The sequence below is a fragment of the Heterodontus francisci genome, chromosome 10 (assembly GCF_036365525.1).
Source record: "Heterodontus francisci isolate sHetFra1 chromosome 10, sHetFra1.hap1, whole genome shotgun sequence".
In the NCBI taxonomy this organism is placed as follows: Eukaryota; Metazoa; Chordata; class Chondrichthyes; order Heterodontiformes; family Heterodontidae; genus Heterodontus; species Heterodontus francisci.
The window spans coordinates 94330288-94357496 of NC_090380.1; the positions used below are offsets into that span (position 1 = coordinate 94330288).

At 41.5% G+C, this 27209-nt stretch overlaps 1 protein-coding gene across 5 annotated transcripts in view; it reads right to left on the bottom strand.

Moving 5' to 3' along the window:
• synj1 (synaptojanin 1) overlaps positions 1-19998 on the bottom strand; it is a 124146-nt gene extending 104148 nt beyond the window's left edge. For 4 of the 5 annotated variants that reach the window (XM_068041074.1, XM_068041071.1, XM_068041073.1 and 1 more), the window contains exons 1-2: positions 19888-19997; positions 19168-19301 (exon numbers count right to left, since the gene is read on the bottom strand). In XM_068041074.1, the coding sequence (XP_067897175.1) occupies positions 19168-19288 (121 nt within the window). In that variant the 5' untranslated portion in view covers positions 19289-19301; positions 19888-19997. Of the gene's footprint in view, positions 1-19167; positions 19302-19887 lie in introns of all 5 variants that reach the window. The other variant, XM_068041070.1, reaches the window with a different exon arrangement.
• Positions 19999-27209: the final 7211 nt, after the last annotated feature.

Below are 27209 nucleotides of genomic sequence, written 5' to 3' on the forward strand. Positions count from 1 at the left end.
CAGAGTTAACGTTTCGGGTCAGTGACCCTTCTTCGGAACTGACAAATATTAAAAATGTCACAGGTTATAAACAAGTGAGGTGGGGGTGGGGCAAGAGATAACAAAGGAGAAGGTGCAGATCGGACAAGGCCACATAGCTGACCAAAAGGTCATGGAGCAAAGGCAAACAATATGTTAATGGTGTGTTGAAAGACAAAGCATTAGTATAGAAAAGGTGTTAACGGACTAAATATTGAGCAGCAGCAAGTGCAAACATGAAAAAAAACAGTGGGTAAACAAACTAAGATGAAATGAAATAAATGCAAAAAAAGGTTGTAAAAAATGTAAAAAAGAAAATAAGAAAAAAAGAAGATAGTTTAAGGTTCCTTTTGACAGAACCACGACTTTATTTACTTGGGTAACTAAGAGTATGTACACTTTTGACAAAGACAGGTTTTGGATTTAATTCCCCAAACTCATCAAGCTTCTGTTTTCTGAAAGATTTCCCCACCCTTACTTTCCCATATATTTCCCCAGGTCACAGGAAAAACTGGTCTTCAGGCAACCCATAACAGTTATGATGAAAGATCAGAAATAAAATTTTAATTTAAGTGGGATAAGGAATTTAAAAAGGGGAATTCAATCATATATTGAATGTTTAAATTATGCTTATCTGTTCCTGTACAGAACAGACGGTGCTTCCCAAACTGCATGTTAGCAAAGACTGAACACAGGAAATGTGATCTATGCTGATGCAGTGGTATCATTTGCTTTACCTACAGAACAAGTCAAACTGTCAGATCTGCCAGTGATCTGCACTAATCCATTTCAACAATTTAAAACTGATTCACTCAGAATTAGTACCATTGTTGATCAACAAGTAGTATGTCGACTTTCATTAAATTGAAATGCTCCTTCAAGTCAAGAAGTGTCAAAAAATTCATATTACGATAGATGTAAATTAGATACACAAAATGCAAACCATGTTCACAATAATTCAACAAAAATTTCAGCATAATTTGCAGTGCAAAACTGTTAACAAGAATTTACATTTTATTTCTGATAGCTTAAGCCTCTGCACCTGCCTAGAAGTAGCAACTGAAATTCAGAAGCATTACTCAATTTACAGGTATATGTAATATGCATTGATACATTCATACCATGAGGTCTTAAAATAAAAAAAGGTCCCTTAAAACCCTGAAAAATCAATTTTTAAATATTGAGTGATTTAAAATGTAGTCAAATATGTTAATTAAGGGTAAAGGTAGGGAGTCAATGGGAGAAGTAACTCATAATTCATTAAATGTGCAAGTAATACAAGTTGATTGGAAAATAGCTTATCAAATTTTTTAAAAAGGTCAGAAGCATGATCATGAAAATTACAAAGTCTGTTGGTTTAACATTTATACCTGTGTGGGTATGCAGGTAGTACAGAATGAGGCCACATAGACTAAGATAATCCAATTTTCAATTATTGTGCAAAGTAAACACCTAGAACAGCAATTGGGATACGATAACTGATCTCAGTTCTCTCAGGCTACGGAGGAATAAAATCAGTGTTCACAGCCCCAAATGTTGCTCAATGAGATCAGCTGGAAAGTGAGTGTTACTTCCTCTCTCGGTTCAAACCTAAACAATGGTCACCTGAAAGAGGTATCAATGCGCAGCCAGTCTGCGAATGCTCCCAGCAAGATTCACGCCTTTAGGAAATGGGTGAAAATTTGATCATATATTTTGATACTGTTTGATAAAGCAGCCTCACTGAAGACTTGTTGCTATAGTAAAAATGCTTCAGATAAAAGTAATGCATGTGGTCGAACTGTTAAATAGGGAACTTGGATGGTGGTAACAAAAGTAGTACCTCAAGAATCAGTGCAAGAACCTCTGCTGTTTACAAATTCAATTTTTCTCCTATGTAGACTTAAGAGGACTAAGACCAGTCATCGTCCCCCAGTTGCTACTCTGGATGGTTACTTAGCACAGTGATCAAAAATGGGACATTCTGGTCTATGTGGCTCCATACTGTACTGCTCACACACCCACTAAACGCTGGGGGATTGTTTATGCTTAAAATTAACAGACTTGTAATTTTCAGGATCATTCTTCTGACCATTTTCACAGAATCAAAGAATTGTTACAGCGCAGAAGGAATAGCATTTTTCTAATCAACTAGAATCACTCATTTACTTCAAACGCCATATCCCATCCATCACCAATTACGCTTACTTTTGCCCTATCATCTGCCTTTTCCTCCATCTCACCCGAGTCACCGAAAGCTTTATCCATACTTTTGGACCTCTTGGCTCAATTTCTTTAATACGCCTTCCTTGTCAACCTCGGCCCTACATAAACTGCTACTAGTCACTTCCATCCTCATCCAAATTAAGCCCCGACACAGGTACCCTGTCCGCCAATACATCATTTTTAATATCCTTGTCCTCATCCACAAATCCCCTCAAGGCCTCACCACATCTTGTGTTTGAAACACCTTCCAAGTCTTCTGGACTCTCCAAGGCTCTTTGATCTTCTGACTCAGGTCTACTATATAATCTCACACCCGCCCTTCCCGATTAGTGGCAAAACTCCAGCTGTCTCAGTCCTACTTTATGAAACTCTCCTTAAATCACTGCCTTCAAAATAACTCATTAAAACCTAGCTCAATGAAAACCTGGTAACTTCTCTTGGCTTCCCCCAGAGACTTGTCGTTCCTCCCTTTCTTCCTCTGTGAAATTCATGGCATGCCTCTTAAGTTTGCAAGCAATGAAACAGGACAGAGAGACTGGGAAGTTGAATCACAATGGAAATCAACAGATAATGATTTCAAAAAAATCTCTATAAAAAGCCCCAAAATTGAAATTATTCCATTTTGAAAGGCAGAAAAAAAATTGGAGTGTATGAGGTCCATGCCATGAAATTCTCTGCTGCTTCAAATGCTCTAACATCTTTCAGAGCTTACATTAGCAATTTCAAGTTTTGTTTCACAAATTGAAAAAAAAATACAGACTAGATAAATCACCAGTTGATGGTTACACAGAGCCTACTGGTACAGTCTCAGGCAATTTCAAATGATGCCAGACTTGCTACGAGTATACTTGTCACAACTCTGACTCTTGAAAACACTTCGAATTGTAACAAACATTCCTGAGTTCAACAGTTCATTGCACAGCAGGGACAGAAATAAAGTAAAATCGAATACTACAGATGCTGAAAATCTGAAATAAAAACAGAAAGTGATGAAAATACTCAGCAGGTCTGGCAGCATCTCTGGAGAGAGAAACAATCCGTGATCGTTCATCAGAACTGGCAAAGGTAATAGGCTTTGAGCAAATGGAAGGGGGGGGTTCGGAAAAGAACAAAAGGGAAGGCGTGTGATAGGGCAGAGGGCTGGAGAGATCAAATGACAGATGTCATGGAACAAAAGGCAAAGGGTGTAGTAAAAGGCAAGGGATTAGTCAAGAGAGTGTTGATGGCAAAATAATGAGCAGCTCTGTCCGAAAGCAAAAGCATGAAAAACAAGTTTAAGACAGGCACGTGGTTAAAAAGTCAGATAAAATACAGTAAAAAAAAAAGATAAAAACAAAAAAAGGCCAGTCATCTTCTGAAATTGTTGAACTCAATGTTGAGTCCAGAAGACCGTAGAGTGCTGAATCGGAAAACAAAGTGCTGCTCCTCGAGCTTGCACTGAGCTTCACTGAAGCACTGCAGCAGGCCAAGAACAGAAATGTGGTCATGACAGCAGGGTGGAGAATTAAAATAACAACTGAAAGCTTGGGGTCATGCTTGCAGACTGAGCGGAGGTGTTCCGCAAAGCAGTCACCCAATCTGTATTGGGTCTCCCCAATGTTGAGGCAACTGCCTGGTGAGCAACGAATACAGTATACTAAATAGAAAGAACTACAAATAAATTGCTGCTTCACCTGGAAGGTGTGTTTGGGGCCTTGAATGATGAGGAGAGAGGAGGTAAACGCGCAGGTATTATACCTCCTGTGATTGCATGAAAGGAGACGAGGTGATGGAGGAGTGAACCTGGGTGTCACAAAGGGTCCCTTTGGAATGCTGACAGGGGAGGGGAAGGGAAGACGTGTTCGGTGGTGGCATCACGCTGGCGTGGCGGAAATGGCAGAGGATGATCCTTTGGATCTGCAGGCTGATGGGGTGGAAAGTGAGGACAAGGGGAACCCTGTCGCGGTTCTGGGAGGGTTTGGAAGGGGTGAGGGCAGAAGTGCAGGAAATGGGTTGGACATGGTTGAGGGCCCTGTCATCCACAGTGGGGCTGAGGAAAAGAAAAACATATCAGAAGAGCTGTTATGAAATCATCAGAACAAATGAACAGAGACAGAGAAACTAGGAGAATGGAATGGAATCCTTACAGGATACAGGATGTGAGGAAGTGTAGTCAAGGTAGGTGTGGGAATCAGTGGGCTTATAATGATTAACAGACAGCCTATTCCCACAGGCGGAGGCAGAGAAGTCGAGGAAGGAAAGTGTTGGAGATGGACAATGTGATGGTGAGATAGAGGCCTGCTACACGACCCGAACCCGACATGTGTCGGGTTTGGGTCAGGTCGGGCCCATCTTCCAGGGCCTGCTTTCAGGCTCAGGTTGGGTCAGGGAGAGTCCTGATGGAGTCGGGTCGGGTCGGGCCGGACACACACAATAAGTGCTCTGCTGGTAAGTGTTGAAATTTAAAAAAAAAAACTTACCTGAGCTTGGAGTCCGGGACAAAACTGAGTCTGCGCAGTGAGTGACTGATATCACTATGAAGTCACATGCATGCGCTGCAGCTTCTTACAGGTTCGATGTCAGGAACGCAAGTAAAGGAATGGTCAGGTCGGGCCGACTAGTGGCGGATTTGGGTCGGGCCGGGCTCGGGCCCGCTGTGGTTTGGTCGGGTTTGGGTCAGTTTCTTTTTCCCGACCTAAAGCAGGCCTCTACAGTGAGAGAAGGATGGAAATTGGAAGCAAAGTTGATTATGTTTTCCAGCTCGGGGCGGGAGCAGGAAATGGTACCGACAGTCATCGATGCACTGGAAAAGGAGTTGGGGGAGGGGGTCTGAGTAGGACTGGAACAAGGAATGTTCGACATACCCCATAAAAAGACAGGCATAACTAGGACCCATGTAGGTACCCATAGCAACACCTTTTATTTGGAGGAAGTAAGTGGAGCTAAAGGAGAAGTTGTTCAATGTGAGAACAAGTTCAGCAAGGTGGAGGAGCATGGTGGTAGATGGGGACAGGTTGGGTCTCTGCTCAAGGTAGAAACAGAGAGCCTTCAGACCGTCCTGGTGGGGGATGGATGTCTAGAGAGATTGGACATTCATAGTGAAGAGGCGGTGGTTAGGGCCAGCAAACTGGGAAATTGTCAAAAATGACATAGGGCGTCACACAAGTCATGGATGTAGGTTGGAGGAGACTGGATCAGGAGAGAGAAAATAGAGTCAAGATAGGAATAGGTTCAGTGGGGCAGGAACAGGCTATACTACAGTATTCTTAGCTAAGGAATACCTTACAAATTACCAAACATTAACGAACTATGTGAGCATCACTTTAACTTCCTCACTCATGGTATAAATTGCAAATTATCCCACAACCTGTGTATTTGGATTTCGTGCAAAATGCATTCATGTAACAGATTTCGCAGATGACATTGTAAAAGCTTATTCCTTCTCAGTGCTACGGTCACCTCTAGGCTTGATTAGATATGCTCCATTGGTTCAGGGGTTGATTAGAGCTTTGCACTGATCGAACCAAAGAAACAATATTTTCTACTGTTTAAACTTGAAAGTACTGTAACCAAAATGATTTGAGTAATAATGGCCACAAAAGCTGTGCATTTAAGTTCCATTTTTGACAATGATTTTGGGAGATACTTGTGCCAAAGTATACTCTTACATTTTAAATAGTCCAAGAGGACAGATTACTGCTCAAGACTATCGCATGTAGCATTTTCACTGTTTAGCCTTGAAAAAAGCCTCACCACAGAAAAACAATATTGCTTCTTGGAAGACAACCCGCACATTCAAGGGCAAACTGCCATATTCAGGGCTTCTTAAATCATGTTTTTAGCATTAGTCCAGATTTCACAGAAAATTGATAAGTTCCATTCACACTTTGATTGAAAATTAGAGATGTTTCAACACACTGATGCCACTATTTATTATAGGCATTTCAGCATACTCAGTTTTAATCTAATGAATGATTTTACTGCCACTTTCACACCCAATGACAAATAGCTTTAAAATTACTTATCAATCCAGTGGCTCTCCTCTGAACCTTTTCCATTACCCACCATGCGAGGGAGTCAAAACTGTAAACAGTATTCTAAATGAGACCTAATCAAGGACTTATACAAAGATAGTGTATTTTGTTTTGTATGTGTCATATTGGGTGAGGGTAGCTGCCTCCAACTGCCTTCCAAAATTGCCTTTCCAGACATATAAACTGCTAGACCAAAAAAAAATCAAGATCCATGTAATTTGCTTGCTAACATCCTCACAGTTGTATGACAAAGTAATAATGGAATTGCTGATTAGTCATGGCAATCAATCTCTATCATTAAGACCCAGGCGGGAAGAGTGCACTGTTAATTCAATCCCACTTCTCCACAGGTCACAGCATATCAATAAATTTTCCCACCCACCGAAAGACAGCCAATTGCATACTCTATTTGTCCCCCAGAATAAAGCACACCAACCAGGTTTCTTTAAATCAACAACAAATTATAAAAACAAATCTTAACCAACAATGAGATAAATCTATATACAAAAAGTTCCTTATTTTCCTAGCCCTCATGCAAACACACATACATTCAAAAAGTTAACCAGGGAAAATAAGATTTTGGTTTACAGCTGTTTCATAGGAATAGAAGGAATAATAAAACTTAGTTTGTCACGTTCTGGTAGGAAGTTCTTCAGTTTGATGAGGTGTCCCAGAGTCAAATAGTCAGATGCCACTCGAAGTCTCTCCAGGCGAGACTGATGAACAGTCTGTGATGGGTAGGCGTTCAAGGCAATTTAATTGAAGCAGGCTTCACATAGGTCTTCCATCAGGGGTGTAGCAACAGGTCTTAGGTTTTACAGCAGCCGGATAGCAGTAGAAGATTCCTTCAGATTTCAGGATTTCTTAAAACACAGGAGGCAGCAGAAACCACACTTGATGCAGGGATTCTTCAAAGACAAGAGCCAATAGGAATCTGCCACCTTTGAAATACAGGGTTTCTTCTCAAGAGATGCAGGATCCCTGTACAGAAAGAGGTAACACTTTTTCTGGATCTTCCTCTCTGATCTCCATGCAGGTCAAAAACCAAATTTCAAATGCCTGCTCTTTGTCCAACTCACTGGTTTTTTTTAAAGGGTCCAAAGTGAAAGCAAAACCTTCCTGAAAAGGTCACATGTCCAGACATAGAGTCTCCCTTGTCATTCAAAGAGTTGCTCTGAGGTCAACCTCAGGCTGGTTTCCCAGAAATTGCCTGCTTTCCTGTCCTTGTATACAACTTCAGCTTCCTTTTCAAAACATCCAAAAATTTCAGCTATTTGCAGGTGTCAATGTCCACTGAAAAATCCTTTTTCAGTTTTTTAAAAACACATAATTCTAAGTTTTTAATACAAAAATAAAAACCCATGTAACACTATCAATTAGCCTACAACAGGAAAATCCCATGGTAGGGAGCTTTGGGAACCATAGGTCCAAAATTACCTGTCTCACCCAAGCACATTACACTTACAATACATTACATGTCTCAAACTACTCAGTCACTGTATACCAAAGCATATTTTCTGAGACTTCTCTAATTACAATTTGAATGAAACAACACTTTCTGCTTCAACCAACTTCCTAAGGAACCTGTTCTACAGAATTACCACTTACTCAGTGAAATAATTTTCTTCCCCTTACCCTCTCCGCACCCACCCCAATAAATGATTTTTGTCCTTTGGTGCTTTTGTTCGGTTGTTCTGGACAAGGTGAGAACACCAGTCATGATCTATGTTACCTAGTCACTTCAGAATGTGAAGAACAGCAATCAGATCAAACTCTCACCGGTCAGTTGACACAATATAGGGCTGAGGTTTTCCAGCTTTCAAAGAATGATGACAGAAACTACTTGTAGTTTAAGCTGCTAGAACTGTCAAGTCTACCATTTTAACAAGACAGGTTTGGATGAAGGTAGCCTTTTGCCATTAATGTACTGAATGAACATGACAGCTGGCTTCTTTGATCAGGAAACTGCACTTCAGTACGAGTAAATTTTGCAATTATAAAGTGGAACTGAAAAAATGTAGTGTAGTTGTTTCACTCTTTTATTCTGCTGACATAAAATTTACAGATTGACTGATGAGTCGTTGTTGATAGTCTTGACTTCGCATTTTATTCAACAACTTGACGGGAGATTTTGATATACAGAGAAAAACTATTTCATCTGATGAGTGGGTGATATCTAGGTCATAGATTGGCAAAAGATTTAGAGAGGAGATGAGGAGAATTTTTTTTTCACACAGGTACTTGAGGATGAGGAAGTTACAAGATTACAAACAAAAAGCAGGATGTGGGACTAAACACGACTGCTCTTTCAAGAGCCAGCTAAGGCACAACAGGTAAATGCTCTCCTTTCCTGTAAATTTCCATGGTTCTATGAATTCTGTTTGCCATAGTTCATGTGTTTTTAAAAAAGAATTCCATGGCGAACTTTGGCGTGAAGTATTTCCTCAGAACTTAAAATAGGTCAGCAGTGATTTCATAGTTTCCTCCTCCAATACAAAACCTCATTGGAGGTTTCTCATTATACCCATGTGCCCTCAATGAAAATGCTGAATTCCACACATTTAGTATTCTATTTGCTTGTCACTGTTTCTAAGTGCTTCTACTGAATTACACACTGGGAGAACATCACAGATTACCAGTGGTAATCTTCTCAGTTTTTAAACCTGGAACTCTGTCCCTTATGGACAGAATTCACCATTTCCTACAGAACCAAGATCCTAGAGTAAGAGATAATGATACCCAATGCAGTTTATCCAAAACCTTTCAGTAGTCCAAACATCCAATAGTTATCTCAAACTATACGCAGTTATGAAACTTAATACACAATGAGAAAGAAATTGCATTTATATAGCACTTCATCACATCTTCGATGCCCCAAAGTGTTTCACTACCAATTCATTACTTTAAGTGCAGCCACTGTTACAGAGGCAGCAGCCATTCTGTGCATAGCAAAATCCCAAGCAGTAAACAATTGAATTAACCAATTACTTTTTATGGCGGTGGTAACTGAAAGAGTAACTTGACCTGCACCTGAGGAGAACTCTTCTTTTTCAAAAAATAGTTCAAGAGGTTTATGCATGTCCTTTTGTACTGGTAGATATCTCATCTGATAGTTGGCGCCTCTGACAGTACACCATTTCCTCTGTACTGCAATGATGTTCCACCCTACATTATGTGGTCAAGTGCTGTAGAATGTCTTGACTGCACAACCTTCTGTCTTGGAGGCAAGTACTACCAACTATGTCTAACCAGCATGCAAAAAGGCCCCAAAATAATTATTTTTCTCTCATTCAAAATGTGGCTTTCTCCCCATAACTTCAAATATCTACATTAAGACTGAATTACAGATGGGCATGCATTTGGGATGATTTTGAAGGACATGATCGTTCTGAACAATGGTCCCAACACACTCTTTAAACATTAAGTGCTCAACTAATAATCTAGATATTTGTGTCCATTTAAGTGCTAACCAGCTCTGTGCCACTGGCCCAAACACTGCCTCTTATTCTAAATCATATAGCTAAAACAGGGACGTGAAAAAACTACAATGATTTGCATGCACAAATGTTAAGGGTGTATTTACCTGCAATATAGAAATTTTAAAAAATTTCATTAATCGATATGAATTTTCTCATATTACATTTTCCCTTTTTAAATGTCTCCTGTCTACCACCCTGAAAAGTACCCAATTTCTATACATAATGAATGTTGTGAAAAACAGCCGTTAATTGACCAAGAAAATGCAGCAAATCCTATAATCCAAATCAATCGCAATGCAAATTAAACCCACTATGGATTCAGATTTCAAACTGGCAGCACTTCACAGGCTGTATAACAGTACATACTGTAGGTAGATTTGTCACAATTGGCATAATTAATTTATCAAATGGACTGCCTATTGTCACACTGAGCTATACGAACCAAGAAAGTCCAAAGTTTCATTCTTTGTCTTTGCCAAGTTATTTGTTTTCAGTATAGTTTGAAGAGATTCTTTTAACTGGTCTGGGTTGGGGGTAGGGGAACCACACAAGGAAGCCTCCCACTCCTGGTCACTATTCAGTATCAGCTGTGGCTCAGTGAGTAGCACTCTCACCTTAGACAGAAGTTTGGGGGTTCAAATCCCCCTCTAAAGAGACTTGAGCATTAAAAAAAACTACCCTGACATTCTAGTACAGTACTGAAGGGAATACTGCACTGTCGGAGGATGAGGCGGAAAACTGAGGCTTCATCAAGTGGAAATAAAAGAAAGATCGAATGGTGCTATTTTGAAGAGTAGGAAGTTCTCCCTGATGTCCTGGCCAATACTTATCTATCAGCCATCATCACTAAAACAGATGAACTGGTCATTATCACATTACTAGCTGTGGGGGCTTGTTGTGCAGAAATTGGCTGCCGTGTTTCCTACGTTACAATAGTGACTGCACTTCAAAAAGTACTTAATTGGCCATAAAGCGCTTTTGGACATTCTGAGGACATGAAAAGTGCTCTATAAATGCAAGATTCTGAAGGACAGGTTAGGGTATGTGCCCCAAATAAGTGTTCTTTATACAGACGCACAAAGTATAAGGAACAAATTGAATGAATTGCAGGCACAAATTCAACTTGGAAGGTAAGACATGGTAGCCATTACTGAGACATGACTGCAAGGTGGTCACGAATAGGAACTAAAATGCACAAGGTTACAAGGTCAACAGGAAAGACAGGGAAAATAGTAGAGGGGAGGAGTAGCCTTAGTGATTCAGGATGAAATCACTTCAGGTGGTAAGACGGACTAAAACGAGAGGTAAACAGGTATTGGAAACTTTATGGGTAGAATTAAGAAATAGAAAAGGATATTAGAATGTAGCGGAGTTGTGTATAGGTCCCCTGGTAGCAGCTATTAATTGGTAGAATGCATAAACACAGAGATTAGGCAAGCATATAACAAAGGCAGAATGGTTTTAATGGGGGATTTTAAATTTCATATAGAATGGGACAAGCAGACTAGCACGTCAAAAAGGTAGTGAATTTCTTGTGTCCAGGATGGTTTTCGGCAACAATATATCCTAGAACTAAGAAGGGGGCATGCCATGTTAAATTTAGTAATGAGTCAGATTTAATTAATAATCTGATGGTATGCGAACATTTTTCTAAAATTGATCATAATGAGTGCATTCAACATGGTGTTTGAAAGCAAGAAATGCAAGAGAGGTCCTAAGGTAAGGCTGACTTCAATGTGATAAGACGGAGACAGATAATGAGTAAAACAACAGAACAGTGGGAGGTGTTCAAAGGAGAATTTAATATGTTACAGAAAGAGTTTATACCCCTAAGGAGTACGATCTCTACTTGCCAAAAAAGACAACCATGGACAATTAAAGTAGTAAAAGACAAAATAAAACTAAAAGAAAAAGCACTGATCTTGGAAAATGGGAAAGATAGAAAGAACAGCAAAGGGGGCCAAAACAGGGAGCTACAAAAAGGGAGAATGAGAAAAAAAAACTTGTAAGGGATATTAAAATCAACACAAAATTTTTTACAATCATATCAGGTAAAAGAGGGTGGTCAGGACCAGTGTGGGCCACTTCACAACTGCAAATGAAAATAAAGAAATGGGAAAATATTGAATAATTACTTTGCGCTGATACTCATAGTACAGGCATGCCAAAACTCCCAAGGAAACTAATACTGAATCAGGAACACACCAAAATTCAGCAATGAAGAAAATAATGCGATTAAAGAGTGACAAATTGTCAGGACCAAATGGTTTCCATTCCAGGGATTTAAAGGCAGTAGGTGATAACATTTCCAATGCTCTAACTATAATCTTCCAAAGCTCTCTTAATTCAGGAACCATTCATTTAGATTGGAAAATTGTGCATGTCACCCTGCTATTTAAGGAAGTTGAGAGGAAAACCAGGGAATTATAGACCAGTTAACCTAACAACTGTCGTTGGGAAATTACTAGTCTATAATTAAGGATAGGGTGATTGAATCCCTTAGATTTTCAGTTGATCAGAGAGCGCCAGCATGGATTTATAGAGGGTGGATCCTGCCTGATGAACCTGACAATTTCTGGAAGACGTGACTAAAGTGGTGGACAGGGGAAAGTCTATGCATATTATTTATATGGACTTCCAAAAGGCATTTGATAAAGTCCTCGTAAGAGATTATTAGCGAAGGTTGAAGCCCATTGAACTGGAGGCAAATTATTGACCTGGTTAGGAAATTGGCTGAGTGGCAGCAGAGTGGGAATAATGGACAGGTACCTTAATTGGCAGGATGTGATTAGTGGTGTCCTGCAAGGATCTGTGTTGGGGCCTCAACTATTCATCATATTTATTAACTACTTAGATAATAGGATGGAAAGTCTCATATCCAAATATACCGATGACACAAAGATAGATAACATTGTAAGCAGTGTGGATGGAAGCGTAATGGTACAAACAGATATTGTTAGACTAAGTTATGGGCAAAACTGTGGCAAATGAATTACAAATGTAGGCAAACACGAGGTCATCTACTTTAGACCTAAAAAAGACAGAAACGGGTACACGCTGGAAACAGCGGAGGTCCAAAGACACTTGGCGGCCCAGGTACATACATCACTACAATGCCGTGAACAGGTACAGAAAATAATTGAAACACCTAATGGAATTGCAGCCTTAATATCTAAAGGACTAGAATACAAGGGGGTAGATGTCATGCTTCAGCTATTCAAAGCCCTGGTAAGACCACATCTGGAGTAATGTGAACAGTTCTGGGCACCACACCTTAGTTAGGAAGGACATAATGGCCTTGGAGGGAGTGCAGCATAGATTTACTCGATTTATATCTGGACACCAAGGATTAAATTACAAAGAGAGATTACACAAACTAGGATTGTATAAGAAGGTTAAGGGGTGATTTGATTGAAGTTTAAGATATTAAGGGGTCCAGCTAAGATGGATAGAGAATCTATTTCCTCTGGTTGGGCGATCTAGGAGTCCCGAGACTTCTCTAAAAATCAGAGCAAGACCCTTCAGGAATTAAATTGGCAAACACTTCACAAACAAAGGACGGCAGAAGTTTGGAACACTCTTCCAAAAATAACAACTGATGCGAAATCAATTCTTCATTTTAAAACTGAGATTAATCATTTTTTGTTAGCCAAAAGGTATTAAGGGATACGGAGTTAGGTCACAGATCAGCCACGATCTCCTTGAATGGCAAAACAGGTTCAAAGAGCTCAATGACCTAGATCTGTTCCTATGTTCCTAGATACCAGTGAATTTTATGGCAGCAATTCTATCAAAAAATTGCCAACATTATCTAACTTCACAATTAAGTTATGGCCTCAAATTCGCTGACCCTCCACTTTATATGATGTTCTTTAAAAAGTTATTTTTTTTGACTACGGTAGCATCATTTAAACATCCTGCAAGATGTAGGACATATAATACAAGGTTATTTTAGTGAGACCTAGCAGCATATAAGATAGGTGACAGAGATAGACAGTTGTTGAATTTCAGGGTTTTGACATAGAAACACAGGAAATAGGAGCAGGAGTAGGCCATTCAGCCCTTCGGGTCTGCTCCTCCATTCAAAAATGATCATGGCTGATCGTCTAATTCAGTACCATGTTCCCGCTTTCTCCCCATATCCCTTTGGCATTAATATATCTATCTCCTTCTTGAATATATTTAATGACTTGGCCTCCACTGCCTTCTGCGGTAGAGAATTTCCACAGGTTCACCACCCTCCGAGTGAAGAAGTTTCTCCTCATCTCGGTTCTAAATGGCATACCCTATATCCTGAGACTGTGACCCCTGGCTCTGGACTCCCCAGCCAGGGAACACCCTCCCTGCATCTAGCCTGTCTAGTCCTGTTAGAATTTTATAGGTTTCTACGAAATCCCCTCTCATTCTTCTAAACTCTAGTGAATATAGACCTAGTCGACCCAATCTCTCCTCTTACGTCAATTCTGCCATCCCAGGAATCAGCCTAGTAAATCTTCTTTGCACTCCCTCCAAGGCAAGAACATCCTTCCTCAGGTAAGGAGACCAAAACTGCACAAAATACTCCTGATGTGGTCTCACCAAGGCCCTGTATAACTGCAGTGACATCCTTGCTCCTGTACTCAAATCCTCTTGCAATGAAGGCCAACATACCATCCACCTTCCTAACTGCTTGCTGCACCGGAATGCTTGCTTTCAGCGACTCGTGTACAAAGACACCCAGGTCGCATTGCACCTCCCCCTTTCCCAATCTATCACCATTCAGATAATAATTTGCCTTTCTGTTTTTACAACCAAAGTGGAGAACCTCACATTTATCCACCTTATACTGCATCTGCCATGCATTTGCCCACTCACCCAACTTGTCCAAATCACATTGGAGCCTCTTTGCATTCTCCTCACAGCTCACTTTCCCACCCCCCCCCCCCCACCCCCAGCTTTGTGTCGTCTGCAAATTTGGAAATGTTTGCATTTAGTTCCCTCACCCTAGTCATTAACATATATTGTGAATAGCTAGTGCCCAAGCACTGATCCCTGCGGTACCCCACCAGTCACTGCCTGCCACCCAGAAAAAGACCCATTTATTCCTACTCTCTGTTTCCTGTCTGTCAACCAATTCTCAACCCATGCCAGTATATTATCACCAATTCCATGTGCTTTAATTTTGCACACTAACCTCTTAAGTGGGACCTTAGCAAAAACTTTAGTTTTTTTTTGTATATTTGTAAGAATTATTCTCATATTTAAAGATGAAATTGGAATTGTAATATTCAGAATGGCAGTAAGAGTATATACATCTTTAATTTACCAGAAAGAAAAGCAGGAACAATTCAAGATTCGTAGTGAATGGTTGCAGCATTCTTTTTAAATTACCTTAAGAATGAAAGCGAACACGAGTACAAATCTTATTTCTTTTGGTAAGGACGAATAACTAGGTTCCAAGCAGAAAAGTGTTAAATTTTTTTTGAGATGGGTCGAAAGATATATAGGAATTTTACATACATTTTATATGCATGTATGCAAGGTAACAGGTTGCTTCAGCCAGCCTGTGAAGATGGCTGACAACTACATTGTGTCTACATCCTTTTCAAGTATTATATACAGATGTTTAAAGCCATAAACCCTACTGTAGAAACAACAGCTTCCCATCACATTTCTGGTCATAGAAAATCAGTACAAAAAGAACAGAATACATTTAACCTTTGTACAGTAAGTAAATGCAATCCCTGATAAGGCAAACACCAAGTTCTCCCTGAAACATTCACCATCAGAAATGTCTCTTTCCATTGTTACTAACTAGCCCTGGAACCGAAGGAAATAAATTTCTCCGAAGACCCATAGTTCCAGTAGAGAGGCAATGATGTAAAGAAGTAGAACTTAGTAATTTCAACAACAAAAAAACTTGCTATTTGTTCTCACTCTGATAAGCATTACTACAAACCTTATATTACAGCAAAAAGAAAGTTATACTAATTCCTATAGAACTAAATTAGTAATGAGTGAAATGCCTGTCACCGGAGGGGAGCAGAACTAATTGGATAGCTCCTTCAAAAGAGACAACAAAGGCAAGATGTGCCAAATGATCTCCTTATGATTCTACGGAAGAGAAAGCAAGAATATGCCATATAGTAAAGTATTTCCAAATCAAAGACCTGTCAACATTAACATGAAGACCTACAAATTATTTTAAAAATCACACAAGTTCTCAGACAGCCTGTGCCCAGAGCGATGCCCCATTTTGCTTCAGTTAGAAACAATGATAATGTTTGCTCAGTGACCATCAGCAATAACCTTAGGAAAAGAGCAGTTATTCTAGGATTAGCATCTTTTTCATACAGTGTCAATCCAAACCAATAATATATTTTGAAAATATTTATAAAATCAGAGAATGATGCGACACTAAAGGGGAACATTTGGTCCATTGTGCCTGCGCATTCCAGAGCACAACTTGCTGCACAAAAAAAACTGTTCCTGCCTGTTGCCAGTCACCTTAAATTTTCTTTTTATATTCATTCATGGGATGTGGGCATTGTTGGCTCGGCCAGCATTTACTGCCTATCCCTAATTGCCCTTGATAAGGTGGTGGTGAGCTGCCTCTTGAACCACTGCAGTCCTTGAGGGTGCAGAAATACCAGACTTTATAGCGCTTTGATACAACTGAGTGGCTTAGTGGCTTGCTAGGCCATTTCAGAGGGCATTTAAGAGTCAACCACATTGCTGTGGGTCTGGAGTCACATGTAGACCAAACCTGCTAAGGCTAGCAGATTTCCTTCCCTAAAGGACACTAGTGAACCAGATGAGTTTTTACAACAATTAACAATGGTTTCATGGTCACCATTAGACTAGCTTTTTTTTAAATTCCAATTTTGTTTTTATTTATTGAATTCAAATTTCACCATCTGCCATGGTGGGATTCGAACGCATATCCCCAGAGCAATAGCTGTGTCCTCTGGTTACTCACCATTCTACCACTGGAAACAGTTTCCCCTCATTTACTCCATCAAAATCCTTCAAGATCTCCCCTTAACCTTCCCTGCTCTGAGAACAAGCAATTTCTCTCGACTTGTCATGAAACTGAAGTCCCTCATCCATGGAACCATTCTAGTAAACCTTCACAGCAACTTCTCTAAGCCTTTGATAAACTTCCTAAATTGCCCAAAACCAGCCACAATACTGCAACTGGGATCTAACCATTATATTATAAAGGTTTAGCATAACTTCCTTGCTTTTGTACTCTAAGCCTCTATTTATAAAAGAAAGAATCCCACATGCCTTTTTAGACAGCCTTCTCAACTTGTCCTACCACCCTCAAGGACTTGTGTACCCTGCACCCCATTTAAAATTGTACCATTAGGTTTATATTGCCTCTCTTCATTCTTCCTACTTCACACTTCCTTACAACTTTTTTAAAATCTGCACCTTTTGAAGTCAAGCAGATGGGGAAATATTTTTTAAGTAATGTTTTGAAAAGAAACCTCGTTTGTGCAAGGATTGTGTTGTACCCAATACAGAACCTATGGGTATGTGCGCTCTCTAAAGCTTTCATGCTTACTTACCAGTAATGTGCCTCAACACCAAACTTAAAATAGCTGTTCCCCACAAGACCTACAAATCCTAATGCCCTGTCTGAATCAGTTTACCCAAAGTCACATTATAAGTAGACATCACATTCACTGGACAAGCTGAAGGTTTCCAGTTTGCACAAGTGAAATAACTTTCTGACTCACCAGACTACCCAGCTCCAATTCTTATTTTATTCCCCTGTCACATATCCAGGTTGAATCAGTGATGAGTCATTGGCTCTTTGCAGCCGCAGTGCTGCTCAAGAAACGCTTACTGTGGGATGAGATGGATTCGGTTTTACCTGAATCCATTCCATTTCCTTCCCCCTTGTACCTCCACCCACCCAATCCCGATTCAAGCAGTGACAAAACTATCACTTAGAATAACAGAACAGAAACTGTAAGTTATATAAAACAAATAATTTATACTGTTCTACTAATCAAAACATAATCCCAACATAAGGTAGCAAATACTGAGCATCTCACTCAAAAAAGGAAAATAAATGCAGTAACCAACAGGATTAATATAGGGAATTCTTCCAACTACAAACACGTCCTTACTGACACCATTCCAGTGTGCCAACTTTGAATATCATTAGGTTTTCTTTCACAAATACAAACTTTCATTTTCACTACATCACCCGAGCAGTTCAAAATAAACTTACCAGATTTTATATAAGAATCATCACCAATTACTATCCATCATCCAATTTTTTTTCTTCCTTACCACACAACCTGTTCCTACAGTAATACACCCAACAACTACATGAACCAACTATACACATTTCAAGCAGCAATTAAAAACTGCAAACGCTAGAATTCTGAAAAGGCACTGTAGGTGATGACAGAAGTGGTTGTTTTATATTTCAGATTGAAACTCTTCATCTAAACTAAGGATCACTACTCAAAGCATGAATTTATCAGTATTCGTTTCAGAGATCTATTTCTACTTCACAAATAAAGATAACTCTGGGTGCCCCAGTGTCACCAACCGAATGACAGCTCCACAGGTACCCCCTTAAGGAGGCATCACTAATATTATTCAGTCCTATGAACATGATCATTCTAAATCATAATATTCTTATTCATGTCAGTTAGATACTCTAACTTAAGTGTCCATCGGTCACTTGATGGACCTGCTGTGTATTTCCTGCATTCTCTACATCAAGGCCACAGCAACACTCCTTTCGTGATTCTTCCACAAAGCATCCATTAGGGATTTTGTTTATAGAAAGCAAGTGTAGCACTGCAATGCTTATAACTTGTGAGCCACAGACTTTCATCCACAGCTTTCCCATTTCTCAAGCTCCCAATCTCAGCTACGTCATCAAGACTATGCACCACTAACAGACCAGACACTTTGCTGCATGTGCAGAAAATTGGAGGAAATTAGCATGGGATGCTCATATACACCTTAAAAGGATAACAAATATCAGAAGCGAGCAAGACAATCAGACTGTTCACATAGCTCAATATAACATAGGGCTGAGGTAAAGGGTGGAAATCAAAAGGTTATTCTTTTATTTATGGAGATATGCATAAAAGACTCTTGTCTGAAGTATAAATTTTTACAGTCCCAGCAATCTATTTATCAGCATGCAAGGAAGACACAGTTCTAAAGGAACTGAATTGTTAACCCAACTACTGATAATTTCTAAAACATTATTTTACTTCTGGGAGGACAGAAGGGGAGCTGAGCATCTTAAATCAGAATAAAACAGAAGTCTCATGAAATACTAGAAGATAACTTCAATGTTGTCATTCACAATAGTACAGGTATCAGAAAAAATGAGCAGTAATCAAGATATTGTTGAACCCTATTTCCTGGGTGCCAATAATTCCACTAAAACAGGAAATCGCCTGAAATCGAAGCAAGCTGCATTAATTACTTACAGAGAACGGCCACAGCTCCAGACTCAAACAGCAGACAGTCCTCTCGGTTTCGGGTTTCTACTATCACACTGTAAACTGTATCCAGTTTATGATAGATACGATATCCTTTGCTGAATGCCATCTTGTCCAATACCCTGTCGACAGAGATAAGACGCAGCTCATTTATTAAATCCGACTTAACAGCAGGTTATCAGAAACAATGACATGCAAACATTGCCAAACATAATTTTTTTAAGCTCAAGTCTCCATTTACTTAAGTAGCCAAGGTACTATCGTTTTGCATTTTTCTTTCAACAAATGATTTTTTAAACCAGTCACGTCCTGTCCCCACCCCCACCCACCCCACCACCAATTAAAAAGTCGCACACTACATAATAACAGTTAATAAAAACATTAACAATCTCCGAAGCCCATTCTCCCATTAGACACAAGGGCAAATCATAATTGCCAATATGTGCTTCATGCATTTCGAGGGGTAATTATCGGCAAGCATAACGCAACAAAACAAATCCTATGGGGGTGGGAGGGACGGAGAGTTAAGCTTCCTCTGATCTCGCTTGCTGTCTCAGGCCCGTCAGCTCGGAAGAAAAAGCCACCGACCAACAACAGAGCAAACATGAGAAGCTGAGCAAATAATTTCCGGTCACTGCTCCATCCTCAGGAGGCCTCCCTCGCACTTCCGTGGGCTGGATTTAAATGTCCTGTTCTAAGATAACAAACCTGAGAGCGATGCAGCAAAAGCAGGTCTGCGTCCCCGAAACCCTCTACCCACTGAAGCTGCAGTAACAGCTGTACCACCACCTCCTCCCACTCCCCACCACCCGCTGGCCGTTACGTCACTTCCTTGGAAACCGATCCGGGCAATTGTCAATCACGCCCACCTCCCCCCCTCCGGGGTCCTGCCTCCTCTGTTGCGTCACCTCCGGCGCCGGAGGTTACAATCGGCGAGTGTTGCAATACTTTTCGTGCTGAGGTTCATCCTGGGGTTATCACTGAGAGTCAAATTCAGGACTACGTGCTGAGTGTGTGATGCACTAAAAATTGGGGCCGTCGCCCCAAAGGCTCAATGGGGGAAAGGCCTCTGTATAAGGTTGTCCTGCTACAGTAAACGGAGGGGATGGCAACCTGTAAAACCCCTTGGGCTGCAGACACCAGAATGTACATTGTAAATATAACCTGAACTGGTAAGGGTAGTGAGAACCTCATATTCTGTATTGAAAGAATGATCTTTATTGCACTTTATGAAATCTACAATTTGAATTGTTCTGTAACTTTTTTTTACAAATTTTATGAATAAAGTATATATTTGGGGAAAAATCCTCAGTACTGCTTTTCTCCAATTTGCATTACTACTGAAAGTGACAGGAGTGGGATTTCATGGTTATTTTTGTGCCAGGAGCTTGAAGGACATCATCCTTTTAACCTTAATACAAAAGCAAACCACTGCGGATGTTGGAAATCTGAAATAATTGTTGGAAATATTCAGTAGGTCCGGCAGTATCTGTGGAGTGAGAAACAGTGAAGGTTTCAGGTCCATGACCATGACCATTCATCATTACTCATTTTACCCTTGTTGACTATCAAGCATAGTTGAGCCTAGGTAGGTGAACTCTTGAACCACTTCCAGAGCGTGGTCGCCAATATTGATGGATGGAGCATTTCTGACGTCCTGCCCCATGATGTTCGTTTTCTTGAGGCTGATGGTTAGGCCAAATTCATTGCAGGCAGACACAAACCTGTCAATGAGACTCTGCAGGCACTCTTCAGTGTGAGATGTTAAAGCAGCATCGTCAGCAAAGAGGAGTTCTCTGATGAGGACTTTCCGTACTTTGGACTTCGCTCTTAGACGGGCAAGGTTGAACAACCTGCCCCCTGATCTTGTGTGGAGGAAAATTCCTTCTTCAGAGGATTTGAACGCATGTGAAAGCAGCAGGGAGAAGAAAATCCCAAAAAGTGTGGGTGCGAGAACACAGCCCTGTTTCACACCACTCAGGATAGGAAAGGGCTCTGATGAGGAGCCACCATGTTGAATTGTGCCTTTCATATTGTCATGGAATGAGGTGATGATACTTAGTAGCTTTGGTGGACATCCGATCTTTTCTAGTAGTCTGAAGAGACCACGTCTGCTGACGAGGTCAAAGGCTTTGGTGAGATCAATGAAAGCAATGTAGAGGGGCATCTGTTGTTCACGGCATTTCTCCTGTATCTGATGAAGGGAGAACATCATGTCAATGGTCGATCTCTCTGCTCGAAAGCCACACTGTGCATCAGGGTAGACGCGCTCGGCCAGCTTCTGGAGCCTGTTCAGAGCGACTCGAGCAAAGACTGGTTTGCGTCTGCCTGCAATGAATTTGGCCTAACCATCAGCCTCAAGAAAACGAACATCATGGGGCAGGACGTCAGAAATGCTCCATCCATCAATATTGGCGACCACGCTCTGGAAGTGGTTCAAGAGTTCACCTACCTAGGCTCAACTATCACCAGTAACCTGTCTCTAGATGCAGAAATCAACAAGCGCATGGGTAAGGCTTCCACTGCTATGTCCAGACTGGCCAAGAGAGTGTGGGAAAATGGCGCACTGACACGGAACACAAAAGTCCGAGTGTATCAGGCCTGTGTCCTCAGTACCTTGCTCTACGGCAGCGAGGCCTGGACAACGTATGCCAGCCAAGAGCGACGTCTCAATTCATTCCATCTTCGCTGCCTTCGGAGAATACTTGGCATCAGGTGGCAGGACTATATCTCCAACTCAGAAGTCCTTGAAGCGGCCAACACCCCCAGCTTATACACACTACTGAGTCAGCGGCGCTTGGGATGGCTTGGCCATGTGAGCCGTATGGAAGATGGCAGGATCCCCCAAAGACACATTGTACAGCGAGCTCGCCACTGGTATCAGACCCACCGGCCGTCCATGTCTCCGCTATAAAGACGTCTGCAAACGCGACATGAAATCGTGTGACATTGATCACAAGTCGTGGGAGTCAGTTGCCAGCATTCGCCAGAGCTGGCGGGCAGCCATAAAGACAGGGCTAAATTGTGGCGAGTCGAAGAGACTTAGTAGTTGGCAGGAAAAAAGACAGAGGTGCAAGGGGAGAGCCAACTGTGCAACAGCCCCGACAAACAAATTTCTCTGCAGCACCTGTGGAAGAGCCTGTCACTCCAGAATTGGCCTTTATAGCCACTCCAGGCGCTGCTTCACAAACCACTTACCACCTCCAGGCGCGTATCCATTGTCTCTCGAGATAAGGAGGCCCTAAAGAAAAAGAAAGAAAGAACTATCAAGCATGATTCTTTTTTTTAAAAAACTAAACATCACATCCTACGGTTACTTGTGGCCCTTTTGCTCCTTGAAAACAGTTGGAGGATTAATATGGAACACTGACACTTTAAAGGGGGTATAGTGGAGGTATAATGTAGAATGCTAAAATTATTTTGTCACATATCTGTATTTTTATGCCACATATTTTCTCAGGTTCATTGTCAACTGTCATCTGCCTTAAATGGACCTCGATCTCCCGCTGAGAATCTGTAACTGAAAACTCTGCACACTGGCTTTTGGGATATACCACATGTTTCCACATGATTGCTCTTCTGTCTCAACCGGCATGTAAACTCTTCCAAAATAAAGATTGAAACTTTGGACTGATTTTATTTGCACAAGACGGATGAATGAACTACCAGCACAATACAGTGAAATATACATTTCTCTACACTCCTCAAATGCATGAAAATAATAAAGATGCTACATGCTTTCTCTCCTGGACCTTCAAACAAAATCAACATCATTGGTCAATTATCTCTGCTCTTTAGGGGAACTTGCCTTGTGCCTATTTGATTGACATGTTTCCCAATTAAAACCGTGCCGAAACTTGAAAGTAATTCATTGGTTGTAAAGCGCTTTGAGACATTCTGAGAACCTGAAAGGCGTTTTATAAGTGCAAGACCTTTGATTTTCCTTTGCTCAGAATTTGACCCAACAGTCTAGCTGTATGTGAAATTGACGATACAGGCTTTCCATGGTTTATGCATTTCCATGAGTTTGAGCTAGCAGCAAACTTCTCAGTTTTGTATTACCCTAATATTTTATTGGTTTCAATTGGAAAATGCGGAACGAATGTCACAACCTGAGTTCTATACATGATGTCAACTAAATTTGAACTGCGTCAAACTGCATCTTGTTCTAAAGTGTATCTTTTTAATAATTTACAATGCCACCTAGTGGACAGTTCCTGATTACATTAATTTTTCAATGATTATAGGTTTTGTTTGTGTTACGAGAGTGCATCTATTTTTTGTACAATATGCGTTAAGGACTTAAAGTTGAATTAGGGACATTGATTCATCTGGAAGCTTGAAGAGATGCTGAACTTAGTGTTTTTTAAAAGAAGTCACCAGAAAGATTCCTGGTCTCCTCTACATTGGGGAGACCAAGCGCAGACTGGGTGACCGCTTTGCGGAACATCTCCGCTCAGTCCGCAAGCAGGACCCTGAGCTTCCGGTTGCTTGCCATTTCAACACTCCCCCCTGCTCTCATGCTCACATCTCTGTCCTGGGATTGCTGCAGTGTTCCAGTGAACATCAACGCAAGCTCGAGGAACAGCATCTCATCTACCGATTAGGCACACTACAGCCTGCTGGACTGAACATTGAGTTCAATAATTTCAGAGCATGACAGCCCCCCATTTTACTTTCATTTTTAGGTATTTTTTCTTCCTTTTTTTACATTCCTTTTTAATCTTTTTTTGCATTTATTTCATTTCATCTTAGTTTGTTCAGTTTGCTTACCCACTGTTTTTTTCAGGTTGTTTTTCTTCAGGTTTGCACTTGCTGCTGTTCAATATTCAGTGTATTCACACCTAATCTGTACTAATGCTTTGTCTTTCAACACACCATTAACATATTGTTTGCCTTTGCTCCGTGACCTTTTGGTCAGCTATGTGGCCTGGTCCAATCTGCACCTTCTCCTTTGTTATCTCTTGCCCCACCCCCACCTCACTTGTTTATAATCTGTGACTTTTCTAATATTTGTCAGTTCCGAAGAAGGGTCACTGACCCGAAACGTTAACTCTGCTTCTCTTTCCACAGATGCTGCCAGACATGCTGAGTGATTCCAGCATTTCTTGTTTTGGTTGAGAAAGATTCCTGGACTTGGCTTGTAAACAGCCCTTACTGGAAGGCATAAATAAAAACAAGAAATGCTGGAACCACTCAGCAGGTCTGGCAGCATCTGTGGAAAGAGAAGCAGAGTTAACGTTTCGGGTCAGTGACCCTTCATCGGAACTGACAAATATTAGAAAAGTCACAGGTTATAAGCAAGTGAGGTGGGGGTGGGGCAAGAGATAACAAAGGAGGTCGAGATTGGACCAGGCCACATAGCTGACCAAAAGGTCACAGAGCAAAGGCAAACAATATGTTAATAGTGTGTTGAAAGACAAAACATTAGTACAGATTAGGTGTAAATACACTGAGTATTGAACAGCAGCAAGTGCAAACCTGAAAAAAAACAGTGGGTAAGCAAACTGAACAAACTAAGATGAAATGAAATAAATGCAAAAAAAAAAATGTAAAGAAGAATGTGAAAAAAAGGGAAGAAAAAATAACTAAAAATCTTCTTTACCCACAAGTCGGGCTGTGTAAAATCAATTAAAAATTAAGCAACTATATTTGCTTTCTTTAAAAATGAAACCTGCTATAGGATTTTCTGTTCAAATCATAAAGTGCAAAGCTACATTTGGAAGAGAAGGGAAAGTGTGTGCTCATGTTTCGGATCGGAAGTGAGGGGAGTATGTGCCCTATTTTAGGAAAGGAAATGGAAGGAGAAGTTTGTGGTCACATTTGAGGAGAGAAGCAGGGGGAAATGTGCCACCACTTTTAGAAAAAGAAAGGAGTGAGTAAATGACTCTGCTTGGGAAAGGACGGAGAGACAAGAATTGTATAGATATATTTGGGTAATGAACACGTTTGGGGAAGGTAGACGGGAACAAACATGAGGTCAAGTATGGGGAAGTCAGAAAAAATGGTAAGCACTGGCCCTCTGAAGGCAGAGGGCTAGACATTGGTGTGTCCCAATTATTGGAGGTGGGGGTCATGATTTGCAACCTGCACAAGTCCATGCAGATCGAGGTGAGCAAGACACAAAATTGTTGCACACGCCTCATCTGCATGATTGTAGCATTGGCCCGAGCAGCTCCCGTGCATCTGTCTGCACCTCTAAGCTGCCCATAGCCTCTGAACTCAGCAAGGCAGAGGGTGCAGTGGGACAGGGGCGAGGCAACAGTGTTGTTTGCAGACCGCATGGTGCAGCCAGCATGTTCTTCTTAAAGGCATGCTGTATCTTAAAGGAAAACTGCAAAAAAATATTGCTGCAGTGTAAATTATTGCAAAGTGAACACCAGGGCAGACAGAGGTATCCATGGGCCAAATGCGATGCTGGAGGCATTAGTGGTGCAGGTAAGTAAGAGGAGAGTCATCATGGTTCGGTGGAGGGGCCATGAGGCCCTCAAGGACCACCCTTCAAAGGGAGTGGGAGCAGGTGACCAGGAAGATTAACTGCTGCAGTCTGCACCTGAGGACCTGGCAGCAGTGCCACAAGAGGTCCAATGACCTCATGTGGGTGCTTAAAAGCATGTTCCACCCACAATGACACCCCAGCCTCCCATGCTGCTCAATGCACCACACCCCCATCAGCACTCTCTGGCACCTAATGCTCACACCTAACATCCAGACACTCCAATGTACCCACACACATGTATCTATGCTGCCAGCCTCACACCTACCTTACACTGCCTCAACATACCTCCAGCTATTCAGCTATGATAGGCACATCACACAAGTATAGTGTTATGCACCCACTAACCCACTGCTCTCTCTCTCTTGCAGGACAAGATGTCACACAATAGAAGGGAGCAGAGCAGTACCAGCCTACGTCTCCTGAGCCCTACAGAGAAAATAATTGTTTGCATCGTAGGGCTGGCTGTGACGGGGCCCGTGGCATCTGGTGTTGCTGAGAACATTGAGACTGATGTCCTGCCTCATTCTTCTTCTCAACACCCAGCTCACCCTCATCCTGTTGTCTAGCATGACAAGCAAGCTGTTGATGGTGTGACCATGGATCTCTTGCTTTCCACCACCCCCTGCCACACCGCTCCCACCCCCACCCCCACCATCACACCAACATACCCCTTCTGAGTTCCTGCTTTCAGGCACCCAAGAGCTGCCACCTGCCCAGCCACAGCAGCCCCAGGAGGATGAAAGAAGGCAACAGCACAAAGCTAATGAAGAGGCTCCATCATTTGGTTTAACACTCAGATACTGGCAATGCATGTACCTTGGAGGCAAATATAGAGTTGGGACCAGCACATAGTCAGTGGTAAAGGATAGTTAGTTTTCCAACTCACTGATGAGAACCTTGATGGTGGTATCATATAGGAGAGTGCTGATGGGCAGGCACACCAAGATGCTTGTTGCACTGGCTGGCCTGCCAGACAGCCTCCTGTCACTGTTAAAGTGCATAGAGGAGTGCAGCTCCAACTCAACAGAGGGGATGGCACAGAGTTTGCTCTCTCCGTTGCCTAGCTCCATATCCCTGCCGTGCTACAGATCCAGAGGCACTACCACTGCTGCCCCTATATCTGTAGCAGCCTTTGCATGAACAGGTCATCTGCTTCTCTGTTCCCCCCCGCCCCCCCACCCCTCCCTCTAAGTATGGAACAACATTCTCTGGCAAATATAGGAACTGAACAAAACACCTTCAAGAAAACCCCGATTTCTTCCAGACACTTTGCAATGGAGAACGTTCCGAAAAAGTAACTTACTTGCAAATTGGATGCCTGGCCCTTTAAATAACACTCATGCAAGGCCCAACTTGCAGCTTCACACTTCTTGTTTACAGAGTGAACAGCGAAGAGGCTGCCAGCACATTCGTTGCCCAAATTTGGAATCCTGGCGCCACGTCAGCTCATAGAGTCTTACAGCACAGAAACAGGCCCTTCAGCCCATCGTGAAATTGTGCGATGTCAGGATAGTGTTCATTCCAGGTCTTC